General features: G+C 51.6%; 1 protein-coding gene across 1 annotated transcript in view; it reads right to left on the bottom strand.

Annotated features, from left to right (window-relative positions):
- The window catches only part of PEX16 (peroxisomal biogenesis factor 16), a 117,710-nt gene that overhangs the window by 88,787 nt on the left and 11,376 nt on the right, over positions 1-17,547 (bottom strand). Inside the window, exons 2-5 of the mRNA XM_085646704.1 lie at positions 15,645-15,680; positions 14,939-15,015; positions 14,327-14,460; positions 12,765-12,865 (exon numbers count right to left, since the gene is read on the bottom strand). Of these exons, the coding sequence (XP_085502830.1) occupies positions 12,765-12,865; positions 14,327-14,460; positions 14,939-15,015; positions 15,645-15,680 (348 nt within the window). The remainder of the gene's footprint in view (positions 1-12,764; positions 12,866-14,326; positions 14,461-14,938; positions 15,016-15,644; positions 15,681-17,547) is intronic.

Genomic DNA, 17,547 nt, shown 5'->3' with positions numbered 1-17,547 from the left:
AACTCTTGCAGATCGGTGTGGTCGTGATTATAGAAAGGTTGAGTCCATTCTTAGTTTCAAAACCGGCTAATGAAGTATCCAAGCAGGACCCTTCTCTCAGTGGGGCTTTAAAAAGAAGAACAAAACTTATAAAAGACTTTTTTGTATTTGCTTAGAGGGTGTGAAAAAAACATGCATTTACTAACACAGCCACTGCATCTAGGGCGCATCATAGGGCCAAGACACCTAGCCAGGGCAATAGCAGGCCACTCCCCTTTGTGGGTGGAACTCAGTAAAGATACCAGAAGCAGGGAGGGCTGGTTCATGGACTCCTCTGAATCTCAAGAACAAAGAAATAACTAAGAACTTGAGGGAAGGGTCTGAACAATACTTCATCGAGAGCATGGGCACCGTCGACTCAAGGGAGATGCTGTGGGAGACCGATAAGCCGGACGTGAGAGGGCAGGTGATTTAGTTAGTGGCAGTAATCCGGAAGATGAAGAGAGGAAAATTGGATCCTTTTGAACCCTAGATGCTCGAGTTAGAACACAGGAGTGGAACCAGCAAAGGCACATCGCCTTCATCTAAAACAGCAGGTGTATAGAAGGATGGCCGAGGAGAGTGTGCAAGCTGCACAACTGGCTCCTCACGGCACATTAAATGATGTAGGTAACAAAGCAGAGAGTTCCTGGCCTGGCTGGGGCAAAGAGAGCAGAGCCAAGCCTAGATCACCCATATCGCAGCTCCCTTTGGGCAAAGGAATAGCGAGGATACTGAACTGGTGGAAACGCTAGCCGACTATTATGGCCAGATATAACACCAGAGAACACGGAGGATTGCCTCAAAAGGTACTCCGCTCCCCAAACTGCCGCTGGAGGATAGCCAGAGCTTAAAGGCAGAGGCGGAGGAGGTGGCTACGGCCATTTGGGAAATATAATAACGAAAGGCAGTCAGCGCCAAAGGTATTCCCATAGAATACAGCTAGTAAGCTGTCACCATACATGGTGGAAATGTATGAGAAGGGCTGGAGTCAGAGCGAGATTCCATTAGATCGAAGAATGACCACCATAAATAACATAATAAAAGATGCTAAAGCACCAGATAAATGCACCTTAGATAGGTCTATTTTGCTGATTAACGTCGGTAGAAAACCGGGCTTTTTTTGCAATTATCCCCCCTACTTTATGCCCTCCTTTTTAGCTACTAGATGCTGATTTTCGACTCCGACAGTGCACTGAGGCCGGCTACCCAGACCTCAGTGCCAGATGCTCCTTCCGCAAAACAAGCTGTTGTCTAATTGTTCTGCAATTGGCAAAGGACTTCAGCACTCCTGTAAGTCCCTAGCAAATGGTACCCCAGGTTCCTAGGGCATGAGTGCTAAAGATGTTCCCAAAGGGCTGCAGCATATCTTATGCCACCCTAAGGAACCCGTATACAAATTCCACACAGACTGCCATTGCAGGTTGCGTGCCATGGGGCAAACCATGAGTGAAAACATGACATGACACTCCTGTGTGACATGCTAAAGCCACTATATCTAATATATGTAAGTCACCCCTACAGCAGGCCTTTCAGCCCTATGGCAGGATGCATTATATTTTATGTGGGGACATATATGTCCTTGTGACGTCTAGTTCTTTTACTAGATATTGCACGTGAACAGGGAAGCTATGTTAAGGTATGTACTGGGCACTGGTCAAAACGATTTCCCCAGCTACATAACGGCTTCACTAAAACATATGGTGTTTGGTATCTAACACTTCAGATTAATAAACCCACACTGATACCGGTGGTAGATTTAATAATACATGAACCCAGATGGTACCTTAGAGGTACACCCTGAACCCTACTAGCCTTCTAGTGTGCTGGCCGATTGGTCCAGTCCATCCTGCCACCAGTTTGTACCCCCTCAGAGGTGAAACCCGTCGCTCTCAGAGGACAGAAACAATGCCTGCTCTGGGGAGAGGGGTTATCACCTCCTTTTCCAGGAAGGCTGGTAAATTAGCATTCCTAGGCAGGGAGCTTCAAGGTAGTCCACCACCTTTGGTGTGCAAATCTGGCTTCCATCGGAGGTGAGGAGATGCCAAGCCCCCCTGACCAGGGCCCATTTGGCACCTGGACAAGTGGGAAAATTAGTAGTCAGAGACGCGTGTTCACCCTCAGGCTCGTTCTACCCCTAAGGTGGATAACCTGATGTGGACACAAACTTTAAAAGTCTGCTATCTTGGTGACGCCTGAATTAGGAACTCTGGGACAGGGTTATGTCCAATTCCCAAAGGAAGAGGGCACATAGGAGGCACAGTAACACCAAGGGTAAGTAGCCCATTAGCTACTACCTTAAACTTCCCTAATGCCCCTAAATCTAGTATTTAGGGGAGCCCCTGGAACCTAAGGAGGAGGACACAGAAGAGTTGCAAGAAGCAAGGACTCTGGAAATGCAACTGACTTGGAGCCAACCCTGTCAGGCTGTCTGCTGTTTCAGACAAACTTGGGCTAAAGTCGCCTCGTACTGCAGCTGCTGTGCTTCCAAAAGCTCGGCAGGACTGCCTGCCTTCAGCAAAGACTCAGGACCTCCCTTGGAGCAGCAAAGCTGCTTACTGCAGGCACTCCAAAGAACTGTGAGGACTCTGGACCGCCACAACCCCGACACCGGAAAACACCACTGCACCAGTGCCCCATAACCCGAGCTGAAGAGGGCAAACTGTGCCAGCGTGGTTCCCGACCCTCCTGACACAAAGCCCACCTTGGGTTTCCCCACAGTGGACTCACCGATGCCACCTGCAGCCTCTTTGTTCAGGCCCACTCTACCTGGAGTGTCTCCGGTGACGAAACCCGAACACCTCTGCACCCAGCTGCCCTGGCCAGAGGAGAAGAGGACCAGAGGTGTCCCCGAGTACCAGGAGATCTGAGCCCCCTTGTTGTTTCAGCCTGGCTTGTCTCCCAGTCCCAGCTTGCAGCCTCTTTGCAACCGGATTGTTCCCCATTAAAGTGAATGGGGCGACCGATGCTGTAACACACCTCTGCACCCATATGCCCCAGAGCCTCCTGAGGTGACCGGTTTGTGTGGACTTGGATCTTGCCCCACACTCACCTCAAGCCCAGGTGATTGGTCCCGTAAGTCCCTGTGAACTGCCTGAATGCAGTACATGTTTCCCCCATACGATAACATTGGGCATCTGGCGCTGAAAAGCACCTCTGCACCCGGCCGCCCCAGTGCCGTCCAAGGTGACCTGCAGGTGCTGCCTGGACCTTGCCCCACACTTACGTTCAGTCCAGGAGATTGGTCCCGTAAGTCGCTATGAAGTAACGGTATGCAGTGCATGTCTTTCCTCCATAAGATAACATTACCACTTCAGAAATTGTAGTGTGCATGTTTTTAAAACTGTAAAAATTAATAACTAGAAAAGTACTTACTTGATTCCGGTGATCTTGTTATCTAAATTCATATAAAAGTATGTTTTATTTTTTTTTAATTGGTGTTGGATTTCTTTATTGAGTGTGTCTCTCTTTTAATGGTTTTGTGTGTGCAATAAATGCCTAGCACTGCCCTCTGATAAGCCTAACTGCTCGCCCACACTACCACAAAAGAAAGCATTTGGGGTGTCATTTGTGCGTCTGTAATTCCTTTTGGGTTAGCCTGGGCTCTTTACACAGTGTACCTCTTTTTGGTCCACTATATAAAGAGCCAGCTTCCTACAGCGCCAAGCCCAAACTTCTTGTTGAAGTGCTGGTGACCCGGCTAAAACAAGTAATTTATACCCTGGAGTACCCTGACCAATCAAACTTCATGCTTACAGCTAAACTAAGTCTGCCTAGGCTGCATGGCTACATGGGACATATGAGCACAGTAGGAGAGCCGGCACTAATGATGCGACAATGGCGTTAGACACACTATCATGGAAGTAAATGTTTGAGGTGTTGGACAAGATGGATCCCAAGTATTGACAGTGGACTGACCTGTACAGTCAACCGACAGCCAGAGTGAGGGTCAATGGTGCATTGACAAGGTCCTTCCAGCTAGGGAGAAAAACCAGGTCGAGCTGCCCTTTGTCTCGCATGATTTTTTTTTTTTTTTTTTTTTTTGAAACCGTTTATTACAGGTCTTAAAAGTATACAAGTATGGGCCCACAACCTTCCGGCCGGCCGCTAGCAATGGTAGGAACATACGACATACATTTATGGAACACGTAGTATTACAGGAGGAGCATTTCTCATTAGATAACAATGTCAAAAGCCACCTCATCCAGGCCCCATTATGCGGTTTCATTTTAAATTAAGAACAACAAAAATTAAAACCACACCCACAAGGCAACCCACAATCAAAAATAGCAGCACGTGCTCCCCAAGAGGGGGGATCCCAACTATACACAGAAGTGTGAGGAGGGGGGAAGAGAGCAAAGCGAGGACTGGGGGACCCCAATGCCCGGCAGCGGGGGAACGAGTCGGCTAAGGGGATGGGGCTGGCGAGGGATCAGGCAGCAGCGGTGGCGCGCAGATACCCCCTCGGTAGGCGTTCCAGGGGCCCCATACTTTCACCCATGTCCCAGGCTTACCCCTCGCCACATACACCACTTTTTCGCGAAACATGCACCAGTCCATGTGTTCTTTCCAGGCCGAGACCGTCGGGGGCCTCTGGGATCCCCACAGTTGAGCAATATCACGCTTGGCTATCATATATCCCAGAGTCACCCACCACGTCTGCGGCGCTGAGTAATCAGTCGGTTCCCACACATTCAGCAGGCATCTCCTCGCTTCAGGCAACAGCGCCACATGCGTAACCAGTCGCAGCACCTCATGTACACCACGCCAGAACCCCTCTACCTCCGGGCACTCCCACAAAATATGCATAAAGGTCCCCGAAGCACCACACCCACACTTACACAACCCATCTCCAGCATAGCCCATACGCAGAAGCTTTGGCCCCGTCATGTAGACCCGGTGGAGTATCTTGAGCTGGACGAAGCGGAGGCGAGCCGGTATGGCCACCTCCTTCGGGGAGGCCACCGCGGAGGTCCAGTCCTCGTCGTCCAACTCCAGCCCGTCGGCAACCCAAGTCGCACGAAGGGCAGTCAACAGGCCCGAGCGGTCGTTTATAAGCTTTTTGTATATAAGTGAGATCGTGCTGTCCGGGACGTGCCCATCCAGCATTCTATCTTCCAGGGGGAAATATTCCGGGATGGAGGCAACGTCCGAGAAGACGGAGCCCAGCGCATGTCGGACCTGTAAATACCGGAAGTATTCACTGCCTTGCAACTGAAATTCCGTCTGCAGCATATCGAACGTTTTAAATCCTCCCCTCGTCCAAAGATCCCCCACTTTACTGATACCTATTATGTCCCACTTCTCGAAGCCCTTAGAGGTCCACAGGGAACCTAACCGCTCGGACGCGTATAGTGGTGATGCCCGGGTCAAACGGTCCTTCCACCCCATAGCTGCATTGGCCGCGTGCCAGACTTGCACCATGACACGCGTGGTGCCCGTCAGACGAGCGTCGGGCGCGCTAGAGTAGAGCGCTCGATTGTAATCGCCACCTGGCAGGAGCATCTTGTCCATTTCAAATGCCGGGTTTAAGGCGGGCCCATAGAGGCCGTGGTTAATGGCAGCGAGCTGGGAGGCCCAATAGTACCGTTTAATATCCGGGAGGGCAATCCCCCCGTCAAACCATGGGAGCGTCAGCTTGGCCAGAGCAATACGCGGCCTCCCGTCCCAGAACAGGCGGCGTTGCAGACTCTCCACCTCACGGAAGTAGCGCGCCGGGACCAAGTCCATAGTGTTCTGCAGAGCGTACAGAAAGCGCGGCAGAGACATCATCTTGAACAGTGCCGCCCGGCCGAGCGGCGAAAGCGGCAGGCGCCGCCAGCGCGCGACATCTACCCGCAAACGCTGGAGGGGGGGGGAGCAGATTCCGTTCATACCGGGCCTCCGGGTCCAGAGTAATGAAGACACCCAGGTACCGAAATCCCTGCGGGGCGATCTGGATCGGACAGCCCCGCGGGAGAATAGGAGCCTCCCCAGAGAGAACATACACACACGATTTAGCCCAGTTGATGACGAGACCGGAGTTACGACCAAACGAGTGTAGAACATCAACTAGGACTATAAGCGATTTACGTGGGGAGGCTAGGTACAGAAGGATGTCATCAGCGTATAGGGATACGCGGTCCTCATACTCGGGGGTCCAACGGAGACCACGGATGGAAGGCTCCCACCGCAGCCACTCCGCCAGGGGCTCCAAGGCAAGCGCAAAAAGAAGCGGCGACAGGGGACAGCCCTGTCGCGTGCCCCGGCCCAGCTCAAACGGGGCCGATACTCTTCCGTTCACGACCACCTGCGCCAATGGGCCCGCATACAACAATTTGACCCAACTGATAAATCCTGGGCCAAACCCGAACTTCGCAAGCATCGCCCAGATGTATGGCCACTCAAGCGTATCAAACGCCATGGTGGCGTCTAAGGATGCCAAAATGGCCGGCTCCCGTATAAACGGGACGCGCGCAAGCACCCCATGCAAACGCCGCAGATTAAGGGCTGTATTGCGATGGGGAATAAAGCCAGATTGGTCCTGATGAACCAGATCTCCCACCACGCCGACCAGTCGATTGGCGAGTACCTTAGCGAGAATTTTGGGCTCCGCATTCAGTAGTGAGATAGGCCGATAGGAAGTAACCCGATCCCGAGGTCTCCCCTCCTTGTGGATCACCACAATTGTAGCCAGACATTGATCAAGCGGGAGGGAGCCCAGCGAGTGGGCCGCGAGGAACATTGCGCGGAGGTGAGGCGCCAATGTATCCGGTCGCAGCTTATACAGCTCGATAGGGATACCGTTCGGGCCCATGGCCTTGCCAGAAGCGACAGAGCGTATGGCGAGGGCGATTTCGTCGGAGGTGGGAGCGGCGTCCAGCGACACCCTGTCCTCCCCGGACAGGGAAGGCAGCGCGATATCCCTGAGCAGAGCACGGGAATCCTCTTCCGAGCAAGAAGAGACCGGGGAATACACCTCGCGGAAATACTCCGCGAAACAGGAGACAATTTCTTCTGGCTCAGTTACACATACACCATTCGTTTTCTCAATCAGCGGGACCACACGATTCGCTCTCTCCTTTTTATCCAACCACGCTATCAGTTTACCAGCCTTATCACCCACATCATACAGTCGCCCCTGTTGCTCCCTACTGAGGCCCCTGGCCGCCTCCGTAACGAGGGCCCTATAAGCCGTCTGCTTGAGCTGGAGGACATGTAATGCAGCATCCGTCACCCCATCTTCTAGATTACCCTCCAGCTCAGCTATTTCAGCCTCCACCCGGGTCACCGCCTCCCGCTCGCGCCTCCGGGCGTGGGAAATAAGGGACAGGGCCTCCCCTCTAAGTACTGTTTTGAAGGCCTCCCACAGGGAGATAGCTGAAGGCACTGACCCCACATTCTCCTCAAAATAGCGCTGGAGGGATTTAATCAAGTCAGCGCGAATGGTGGGGTCGCGCAGGTACCAGGAATTGATTGGGACCACCCTACTCTCAGCCCTCGGAAAGACATCAAACTGCAACAATAGCGGGGAGTGGTCCGAGATACCCCGTGCCAAATGGCGCACCTCCCCCACCCTCCCGACATGGGCCGCCGGGACAAGGACATAATCAAGCCGTGAGAGACTACCATGGGCCCCCGAGTGGAAAGTGTATTGCAGCTGCGTGGGATGTTTTAAGCGCCAGCAGTCCACCAATCCCAGTGTATCCAAGAGGCCGGATAGCCACGCCTGTGCCCGGGGGAGGTCCCTAGGGGGGTGACGATCCACAGTCCCAGAAACCACCGCGTTGAAATCCCCCTCCACCACCAGAAGCCCCCCCGGAAGGCCAAGGAGGAGGCGCCCCAGATCTGCAAAGGTGGTCGACTGCAGCCCCGGTGGGACGTACACTGATACAAAGACAACCACTTTGCCCTCCATTCTCCCCACCAAGACAGTGTAACGTCCCCTGTCGTCGTGGAGCACCTCATCAATTTCTAACGGGAGCGAGTTCTTTACCATGATACCCACACCCCTCGAGCCTGACGTGAAGCCCGAATGGGCCACGAGGCGGTAGCCACGCCGATTCATGGCGCAGAAGGAATTGCCAATAAGGTGTGTCTCCTGCAGGAAGACCACATCAGGCGAGAGTCGCTTCAGATACTGTAGGACCACACCTCGTTTAATCCTGTCCCCCAGTCTATTGACGTTCCAAGACAACAAAGTTAATTCCCTACCCCCCATCATACACAAAAACCATCATTCGTCCCCCCGAGAGCACAGTAGAACCAACACAAAAAAAGGGTTGCCTTGTGATAATAACGAACAACACCCCATCCCTGCCCACCCACCCCAACAAAACTCCCCCCTCCCTGCACCCCTGCATGAGCCCAAACAGCCCCCCCAACGTGCAGTGTGCCTGTCGCCCCATAGATAGTTAAACTAACTAGACCCCCAGAGGAGGAGGGAGAACCCCCAAGAGACCCCACACAACCTCCATAGGAGGGGAACTTAATCAATCCGACGTATAGTCAAAAGTGGCATCATTTTTGTCCCGAGCGAGGCCTAATATTAGTCCCTCAGTCTTGATCCGGCGAGCCCCCTCCCCCGGCCGCTCCCCCCCCCGCCACCCCGATCCCGATCTCCAGACAGAGTATCCAGCCAGTCCCCGGCCGCTTCGGGACGATCAAAAAAGTGTGTGCGACCTTCCACCTCCACTCGCAGCTTAGCTGGGAAGAGCATGGCGTATTTGAGATTTAGGTCCCGAAGACGGCGCTTGACACCAAGGAAGCTCAGTCTCTGCTTCTGGACCGCAGGGGTGAAATCAGGTGAAATCAGGATAGAAATTAATGTCCATATTATCAAGTCTAATCGGTCCCTGTAGTCTGGAGGATTGCAGGATAGCGTCTCTGTCCCGAAAATTAAAAATCCGGGCGATGAGAGGTCTCGGAGCGGCTCCGACCTTAGGCCTTCCCCCGGGAACCCTGTGGGCCCTCTCCACAGCAAAGAATTTACTCAGCCCCCGTGGCTGGAGATGGGTAACGATCAGGTCTTCCACGAAAAGGTCCGCCGCCGCTTCCTCACGTCCCTCAGGCACCCCGATGATACGGATGTTGTTCCGCCGGGCCCGACTCTCGGAGTCCTCCAGGCGACGATCCATCAGCGCACTCGCCCGAGCAAGTCGGCGCACCTCTGTTTGCAGGGCCGCCACATCTGTCGTAAGGCCCGATGCGGTGTGGGCCAAAGAATCGACTCGGTCGTTGGTCTTGGAGAGATCGGCCCTTATCAGGCCAACATCTACGAGGACCGAGTCGATCTTCTGCGCCAGTGTGTCAAAACGCTGGCCCACAGAGGCCTTCATCTCGGCGATGGCGCCCATGACATCCCGTAGAGTCAGATCCGTGGGCAGATCGGGGGCATCAGTAGGGCCCTCAGGGGACCTGCGTGGCACCTCAGGAGATCCCTTCTGGAGGGTATAGCGATCCATGCTGTTGGACTGATGGGCTGCGCCACGCCGGGTCGATTTTACCTTTGCCCGATCGCCATCTTGTTTCGTGGCCATGGTCCCAGTCTCCCGATCGCACCAGCCACGTCGTGAAGGGCAGGCAAGCCGGTCCATGGGCTCCGGGGGGGTTCCACCCCAGATCTGCGGGACGGATCACAGCCGGCGGGCGGGCAGGGTCCCCCAGCGAGGCCACACCAACACACCAAGCCCCGTGACCCAACCTCGCATAGACAGCAAGGAGGGTACGAAAGCAAAAGTGAAAGTGCGGGTTACGCGAGCCACCAAGCCCTGTCCGCCGCTGTTATTCACTTCGTCACTGGATCGCCCCACAACGCAAATCCGGGGTTCGGCTAGGAGAAGGCCGCAAACCTCAATCGGTGTTAAAGTCGGTGTCCGAGGTCCGATTTGGAAGCGGAAATCGGGCGCCACCTCAGCTCGGGCTCACCAACACAGTCCCCTCATCTGGGACAGGATATGTTCAGGATAGTGATAGGAGGTCGCGGAGGTCCTCGGGAGCCTCGCACCTACGCGGCCATCTTGGTTGCGCGCTAGGCTCCTCCTCCTCTCTCGCATGATTTTTATACTGGCGATAGAACCCTTGGCAGCATGGATCACAGCGGACCTCCTAACCAAGGAACTGACCTGGGACAGAACCTGGGAGGAATGAATATCGTTGCATGCAGACAGTCAATAGACTGCTCCATGGAAAATATTCTGGATACAAAATTAACTGTGGGAACTCACACATATTTTATTAAAAGGCATGGCACTGTGAATACTGCTACACTGTCCAATCAGGGCTTTCGGTATTTAAGCATTTAAAAAACAAGAGACAGGGAGGCCGTTCCCCAGTGAAAATATGTGCGCCGCTCCCCGACCCTTGACCTCACTCTTGCAGGGTCGGTTTTTATCCACACTCTCTCGGGTCACTGATTTTTCTGTCCTGCTCTTCCTCCTTCTTTCCCCTTTTTCTGTGTTTCTCTCTCTAACTTTGGGTCAATGTTTAAGATGAAAAATAAGTCCTGGTCCCCAGCAATGAGTGCAGGTGGGCGCCACTTGCAACAAGTGGCTCAAATTCAGCACTGTGTATTGCTCATAAAAGCAGTAGCCAATAAGCAAGAGAAGGCTCAGTATTAAAAGTGAAGGATAAGAGAAAGACTGGCACTGGGAAGTGATGGAGCTGGGAGAGGAGTGGGGTTCGGAGATGGAGCAGGATCGAAACCGTAGAACAGAAGACGGATAATACGATAAGTCAAATTATTTATCATGACTGAACTCAAGACTCGTAGCAGGATACGCAGAGGTCTGCTGGAGGTTCTGTATTAGAGTGGGATTAGACCAGCAGCTCTTGAGAAGAGATTCAAGCTTTAAAGAAGGGGGCATTTTTAACATGGACAGTGCAGGCATCCTGTACTCCTGGGGCACTGCCAGAGAACACAGCAGTGATCTGAGTCTATGTTTGGTAATCCAGGGAGGGTGGAGGAGCCTCGCTAAAGACAGAAGGCAACCACGGCCTCCACTGCTAGCTTCAGATCTTAGAAAGAGAGAATGTGTCTAAGATTCTTGGGGTCGGGGGTGATCCAGGGAGAGTGGAGGAGCCTCGCTGAAGACAGAAGGGGACCACAGACTCCACTGCTAGCTTCAGATCTTGGAAGCAGAGAATGTGTCTAAGATTCTTGGGGTTGGGGGTGATGCAGGGAGGGTGGAGGAGCCTTACTGAAGACAGAGGGGGACCACAGACTCCACTGCTAGCTTCAGATCTTGGAAGCAGAGAATGTGTCTAAGATTCTTGGGGTTGTGGGGTGATCCAGGGAGGGTGGAGGATCCTTACTGGTGATCCAGGGAGGGTGGAGGAGCCTCGCCGAAGACAGAGGGGGACCACAGCCTCCACTGCCAGCTTCAGATCTGGTAAGGAGAGAATGTGTCTAAGATTCTTGGGGTTGTTGGGTGATCCAGGGAGGGTGGAGGATCCTTACTGGGGATCCAGGGAGGGTGGAGGAGCCTCGCCGAAGACAGAGGGGGACCACAGCCTCCACTGCCAGCTTTAGATCTGGTAAGGAGAGAATGTGTCTAAGATTCCTGGGGTTGTGGGGTGATCCAGGGAGGGTGAAGGATCCTTACTGGTGATCCAGGGAGAGTGGAGGAGCCTTACTGAAGACAGAGGGGGACCACAGACTCCACTGCTAGCTTCAGATCTTGAAGAATAGAATGTGTGTAAGATTCTCGAGGTTGTGGTGGGATCCAGGGAGGGTGGATGAGCCTTACTGGTGATCCAGGGAGGGCGGAGGAGCCTCGCTAAAGACAGAGGGGGACCACGGCCTCCACTGCTAGCTTCAGATCTTGAAGAAAAGAATGTGTCTAAGATTCTTGGGGCTGTGGGGTGATCCAGGAAGGGTGAGGAGCCTTACTGAAGACAGAAGGGAACCATGGCCTCCACTGCTAGCTTCAGATCTTGAAGAAAATAATGTTTCTAAGATTCTCGAGGTTGTGGTAGGATCCAGGGAGGGCGAAGGAGCCTCGCTAAAGACAGAGGGGGACCACGGCCTCCGCTGCTAGCTTCAGATCTTGAAGAAAAGAATGCGTCTAAGATTCTTGGGGCTGTGGGGTGATCCAGGGAGGGTGAGGAGCCTCGCTAAAGACAGAGGGGGACCACGGCCTCCACTGCTAGCTTCAGATCTTGAAGAAAAGAATGTGTCTAAGATTCTTGGGGCTGTGGGGTGATCCAGGGAGGGTGAGGAGCCTTACTGAAGACAGAAGGGAACCATGGCCTCCACTGCTAGCTTCAGATCTTGAAGAAAATAATGTTTCTAAGATTCTCGAGGTTGTGGTAGGATCCAGGGAGGGCGAAGGAGCCTCGCTAAAGACAGAGGGGGACCACGGCCTCCGCTGCTAGCTTCAGATCTTAGAAAGAGAGAATGTGTCTAAGATCCTCGAGGATGGGGAGGGATCCAGGGAGGGTGGAGGAGCCTCGCTGAAGACAGAGGGGGACCACGGCCTCCACTTCTAGCTTCAGATCTTGGAAGGAGAGAGTGCGTCTAAGTTTCTTGGGGTTGTGGAGGGGACACCAGGCCAGCGGAGCCATGGCTTGGATATGGCTTTCAAGATTAAGATTAGCCATGAAGGAAACCCCCAGTTTTACCAGAGATAGCCAGGTTTGGAGTGATATTTCCAAATTTACGGATTTAAGCCAGAAGATGCCAGTAGCGGAGCCGAAATTTGGGTGCTTGAGGCTCCACGGTCTATGCAGAGGGTTGCATTAGTCCACGGATGGGCAGTGCTACTCACCCTCGCCCTCAAGCTGCAGCTCCCGGTCCAGCGGCACGATGGGTGGGGACGTCTGTAAGCCAGCCTTGTGGTACCACAGCAGCAGGATCCTTAAAATGGCCCTGAAAAAGGAGTGAACACTTTAAAACATACAGAATGCACACTACCACACTGATGCCGGGGAAGCAGTCAAAGCATTAACAAGTGAGAATATAAATCATTCTAATGAGCAGAGAAGATGAGAAAGAGGGATAAAAAGCACAGAATACAAACAGTACTGATGCACATGAAGGAGTAGCTCTTCCGACTACGGAGGGAGAAACAGGACATGCTTGTAAAGTCTACAGCAGAGCACACGGTCACAAAATGGCAGCTGGGGCGGCCAGGCCAGTTTAGCCTGATCCTCTGTAACAGAGGGAGGCAGAAGTGGTGCTTCTTCTGCAAATCCAAAACAGGAGAAGACCAAATGACTACAAAGGGGTGTTGCTGATGCGACTGACCGTGTCTTTTTGTGCTTCTCACTCTCGCCAGAGAAATGCCAAAACGTGGCCAGCCGAGGATGTGTACTCTTTAGCCTTACTATAAAACCCTTCTCACAATTCAGGGAGCCCTCCTGCATTGTTCAAAATGAAACCCTTGGCCAGAGTTACAAGCTGGTGTGTCTGCTGCATCTCTGGCGATGATCCCACAGCTCTCATCCAGGTCCAAGGAGAGTGGGCTGGTAGGAGATGAAGACACAAGCGCCTGGGACCTTTCCTGCTGGCCTATCCTGGGACTGGCCCTGCACTGTTTTGGGGCAGGGAGATGAGATGTGCAAAGTTTGATTAGCATATACCTACCTGCTGCAGATAAACAATTGCTGGTACCAGTGAAGGCTGTAGAGCCCTTTGCTTCGCTTGCATCCCCAACATTTGTGTCCCTCAGTGCGCTCCTCTCCTGATCTATCACTGTTCCCAGGTGTAGCTATTCTGCCCATACTTACTAATGTGGTGGGATGCACGTTTATAGGCCCTCGCCCAGGAGACCCACACGCTCTTCCCTAGCCACCAACTGACTGTTGGCCAAGCAGCAAGACTGCCAGTGGGACATCGTCAGGAGCTGAGCTGACAAGGCAGAGCAGCAGTAAACAGGAGAGTCCACAGTTGGCACTTCAGGTGCCACAGTAAACCCCAGGCAGGTCTGCTGCTGCTAGGGAAAGATCTGCACCGCCTTTCACGCAGTTACAAGAGAGTCTGGTAGCTGCCAAGGCTTAGTGTAATACAGAGGACATCAGATGAAACATCTGCAGCAACACATGTAGTAAGTTCATCTCTCGTTCAAGACTTTACAGGAGGAGAGGGGAGTAAAGAGCTACAACATAGTTTAAAAACCACTTGAGAAGTAGAGGTGTGTGCCAACAGAAAATGCTCACAGGAAAGAGACGGAGTGTGTGGAGAAGAGAAGCAAACGCTCCAGACTGGAAATGGTACATGTACAGGCAGAGAAAGAAAAAGAAGGGCAGAGGGACAGCTCCTTGTGCTGGAAAGGACTATCTTTCCAAAACCGACAGGATTGAGGAGTCGTTCCCCTACAAGAACACTTACTTCGCCAGCTGAATTAGAACGATGACTGCCCACCGGCCCACGTCGCCCCACGCCTTGGCAGCACCCAATTCGATAAAAACTTCTACACACTCCAGCACACTAAGCCACGTCATCAGCTTCTGCTGGGACAGGGGCTGCCAAAAAAGAGAGACAGGAAGTGAGATATGAGTGGGGCACTAACCACGAGGGACAAGAGAGAATGATCATGGCCTAGGAGAAGGGCCTCTGGCTGGGGTGGGTGAAAGGGAATGTGTTGGAGGGCTTGAGGCTTGTGGAGGGCAATAGGAGCAAGGGATGGGAAAGAGTGAGACAGGGGCAGGAGCCAAGGATGATAAAGAGGAGAGCAGTGGAGAGGCTGCAAGAGAGGATGAGGGTAAGGAAGGGACCAAGAGGGAGTTAAAGAAACAAGGCCTGTGGTGGAGGCGGGGGCTGTGGGAGGCACTGAGACAGAGAAATATTTGAGGACAGAGGATGACCAGGTTAAGAAGATTGTGCAAGGGATGGAAGAGACACGTCTACGAGTGACCCAGGGAACAGAGTCCCAGCTTGGTTGTTATTTGAGGATGGACATCAGGAGAAGCGACGAGAGGCAGAGAGTAGGAACCTACTCACCACAGGAAGGGACTGCCGGAGCTGCTTCCGCAGGATTGCATCATTCAGGAGCACAAGTAGATTGGATGCAGAGTAGACTAAAGAGCAAGAGAGAGAGAGGCGTTTCACCCGACTGTAGATCAGAGCTCTGGATTCACTCCAACAACTACAAGAACCCCCCAAGGTTCCTCATCTGCAACACCAGTTCCTACAGTACACTCTACTTCAAACACTGCACCATCAGTTACCCAGCCATCGTCCGTCTGAAACCTCAGCCACAACAGTCACCCGACCACCAACTCCCAATAACCACCACTCCTCTGCAGTCATCCACCCTGCAGCGCCTTCCCACAAAAACCTTAACTTACTGCCACTGGACACCAACCGTTCAGCACATAACAGACCCCTCTACAACTCCACCTTCATTATGCCACTGTACACCGTCCGCCAGTCTTGTGGAGTACCCCCTACCAGCAATCACTTTTAAGAAGAACATCCGATACACCACAACTTACTAACTCATCCCAACTTTGTAACATAAGTCAGTCCCTACAAACACCTTCCAATAACAGCACCCCAACCAAACTTCATGCCTCATCACAGAATACCACATTGCTATATCTCAAACCATCCCCCACGATTTCCCTCATGCACCCAAGCAAATGAAAATAATGCAGAACCCCAAATCATACCCACAGTATAGAATCAAAACATTCTCCAAACATACCAAGCTCTGAGAGTTCATGGGAGTCCGAAGAGCGACCTGGAGGGAAAACATGTAAACGTTACAAAGAGCAAATGCTGGAGACTGGGTGAGCAGCGATTTCGCCAAACAGTAACTTTCGTGGCAGCCTCCTAAATACTCATGGCTGGACATAGTAAAAATGGAGACCTTTTTTTAAACTCCACAATTTATAGAAAGCGCAGGGCACCGCACTGCTTTGAGTTTTGAAAGAGAAGGAGAGATTTTGTTCAGCAGTTAGACTGCTCACCACTGCTCATACTGACCTGGCGTAGTGCTAGAGGCACACTTGTGTTCGGACACCCTGTCATGACCTTTGACTACCATTATTTTAATTGACTTTGGTGTGTTATTTTATCCAGGCCTGAATGTACGACGTCCTGCATATGCCTTGCTTCTCTTAAAGGTTTATTTCTTGTAATCTTGCAGTCTTTCAGTGGGAGCTGTCACAGAGTAGAACAGCCTTGCCAAGAACAGAACTGTGTGGGATGTGCATTTGAAAGCATGAGAGGGAGAGAGAGGTGTGGAATGTACTTTTTGATCTCAAAGTGCAGTGCTGTGAGCAGTGGTGCACAAGTGTGCACTGTGTTGTACATTGAGAGATGAAGCATGTGATTCTATAAAGCAGTGGTGCACAAACGTGCCTTGTGTTCTACATTGGTAGTATTATTAAGTTCTTACTATTGGCTTTGACATCGCCTCATGCCACCCTGAATTCTTACTCTGTCTGGCTTGAGCTTTATCTGCATGCACAGACGCGCTTGCAAGTTGTTTGGGTTTATCACATTCAGGGATTGTTTTGCGAGAGATTGTTTAATGTGGAAGGCTTTTGTGAGCTTCGACAAGATAAAGGCTGGAACATGCGAGACAGTGGAGGGAACATGGGAACTCCTTCCTGCCATGGAATGCTTGCTTAGAAGCTGGCCAGTCCTAGTAAGATTCCTTTGGTGCAGGGGGAAGGTTTCTCAAACCTTCTAGTGCGAGATTTGAGATTATAAAGCTGAGGGTTGTTGACTTAGAAACCGGGATTTTGAAATCCGAATGGGGACAGACGTGTCTACTTCGGTACAGCGGAACCCTGGTTGCTGAGGCTCTTATCCCCGGCTGTTTTAATCCCCCTGTCAGGAGTGGGCTAAGATGCAGTGTTTGCACCAGGTGAAGTGTTAAGTTTTGATTATTGCCATTGTGATGCGTGGCCAGCGGCTTTGATCATTTGAGGTGTTTTCTTTGCGATGTGTTACTGAGTGAGGTGCACATCCAAAGTAATCATTTGATGTATTCAGTATATATATTTTTCTGATCTCTTGCAGGACGTCCAGCATATTATATTTGCTTGAGTGTTATCTCATATTATTTGCTGCTTGTTTATTCATAGTATTATTCATGCATTTAACTGTTGCATTTACCAAGTGTGTTATTATTGCTTGCATATAAATATATATATATATATATATATATATATATATATATATATATTTTTTTTTTTAATGTTCTACATTTGGCATCTGGGAAAGCCTTTCTGTTAGAGAGCATTGTGTAAAATAAAACACCAAGCCTTATTCTAAAAAGAGAGTCTTTGCATTTTGTAAAATAAATCCTTTCCTAAAGGTGTTTGTTATTGTGTTGTCTCTTGCTTTACCGTGGGTTGAGCTATCGTGTGGGAGATTCTGTATTGTCTGAATGACGAAGCAAGACACCTGGGAGTTAAACCTACATATCTCCAATTCACTTTTTAAAAGTTTGCTTCAGTGAATCTAGGAAGCTATGCCTGTCTTAGCTAGGTAGGGCTTCTAGGTAAAGGGCAACAGGATAAGGAAATTGCCTGTTTGGGCCTGGAAATTGCCTTGGACAAGAAACTCTTCCACTCCACTTCCAGACCCCTGCGTAA

Source organism: Triturus cristatus, chromosome 3_1 (assembly GCF_964204655.1).
Source record: "Triturus cristatus chromosome 3_1, aTriCri1.1, whole genome shotgun sequence".
Classification (NCBI taxonomy): Eukaryota; Metazoa; Chordata; class Amphibia; order Caudata; family Salamandridae; genus Triturus; species Triturus cristatus.
The sequence above is the reverse complement of the archived record's forward strand: the minus strand, read 5'-3'. Positions and strand labels throughout refer to the sequence as shown.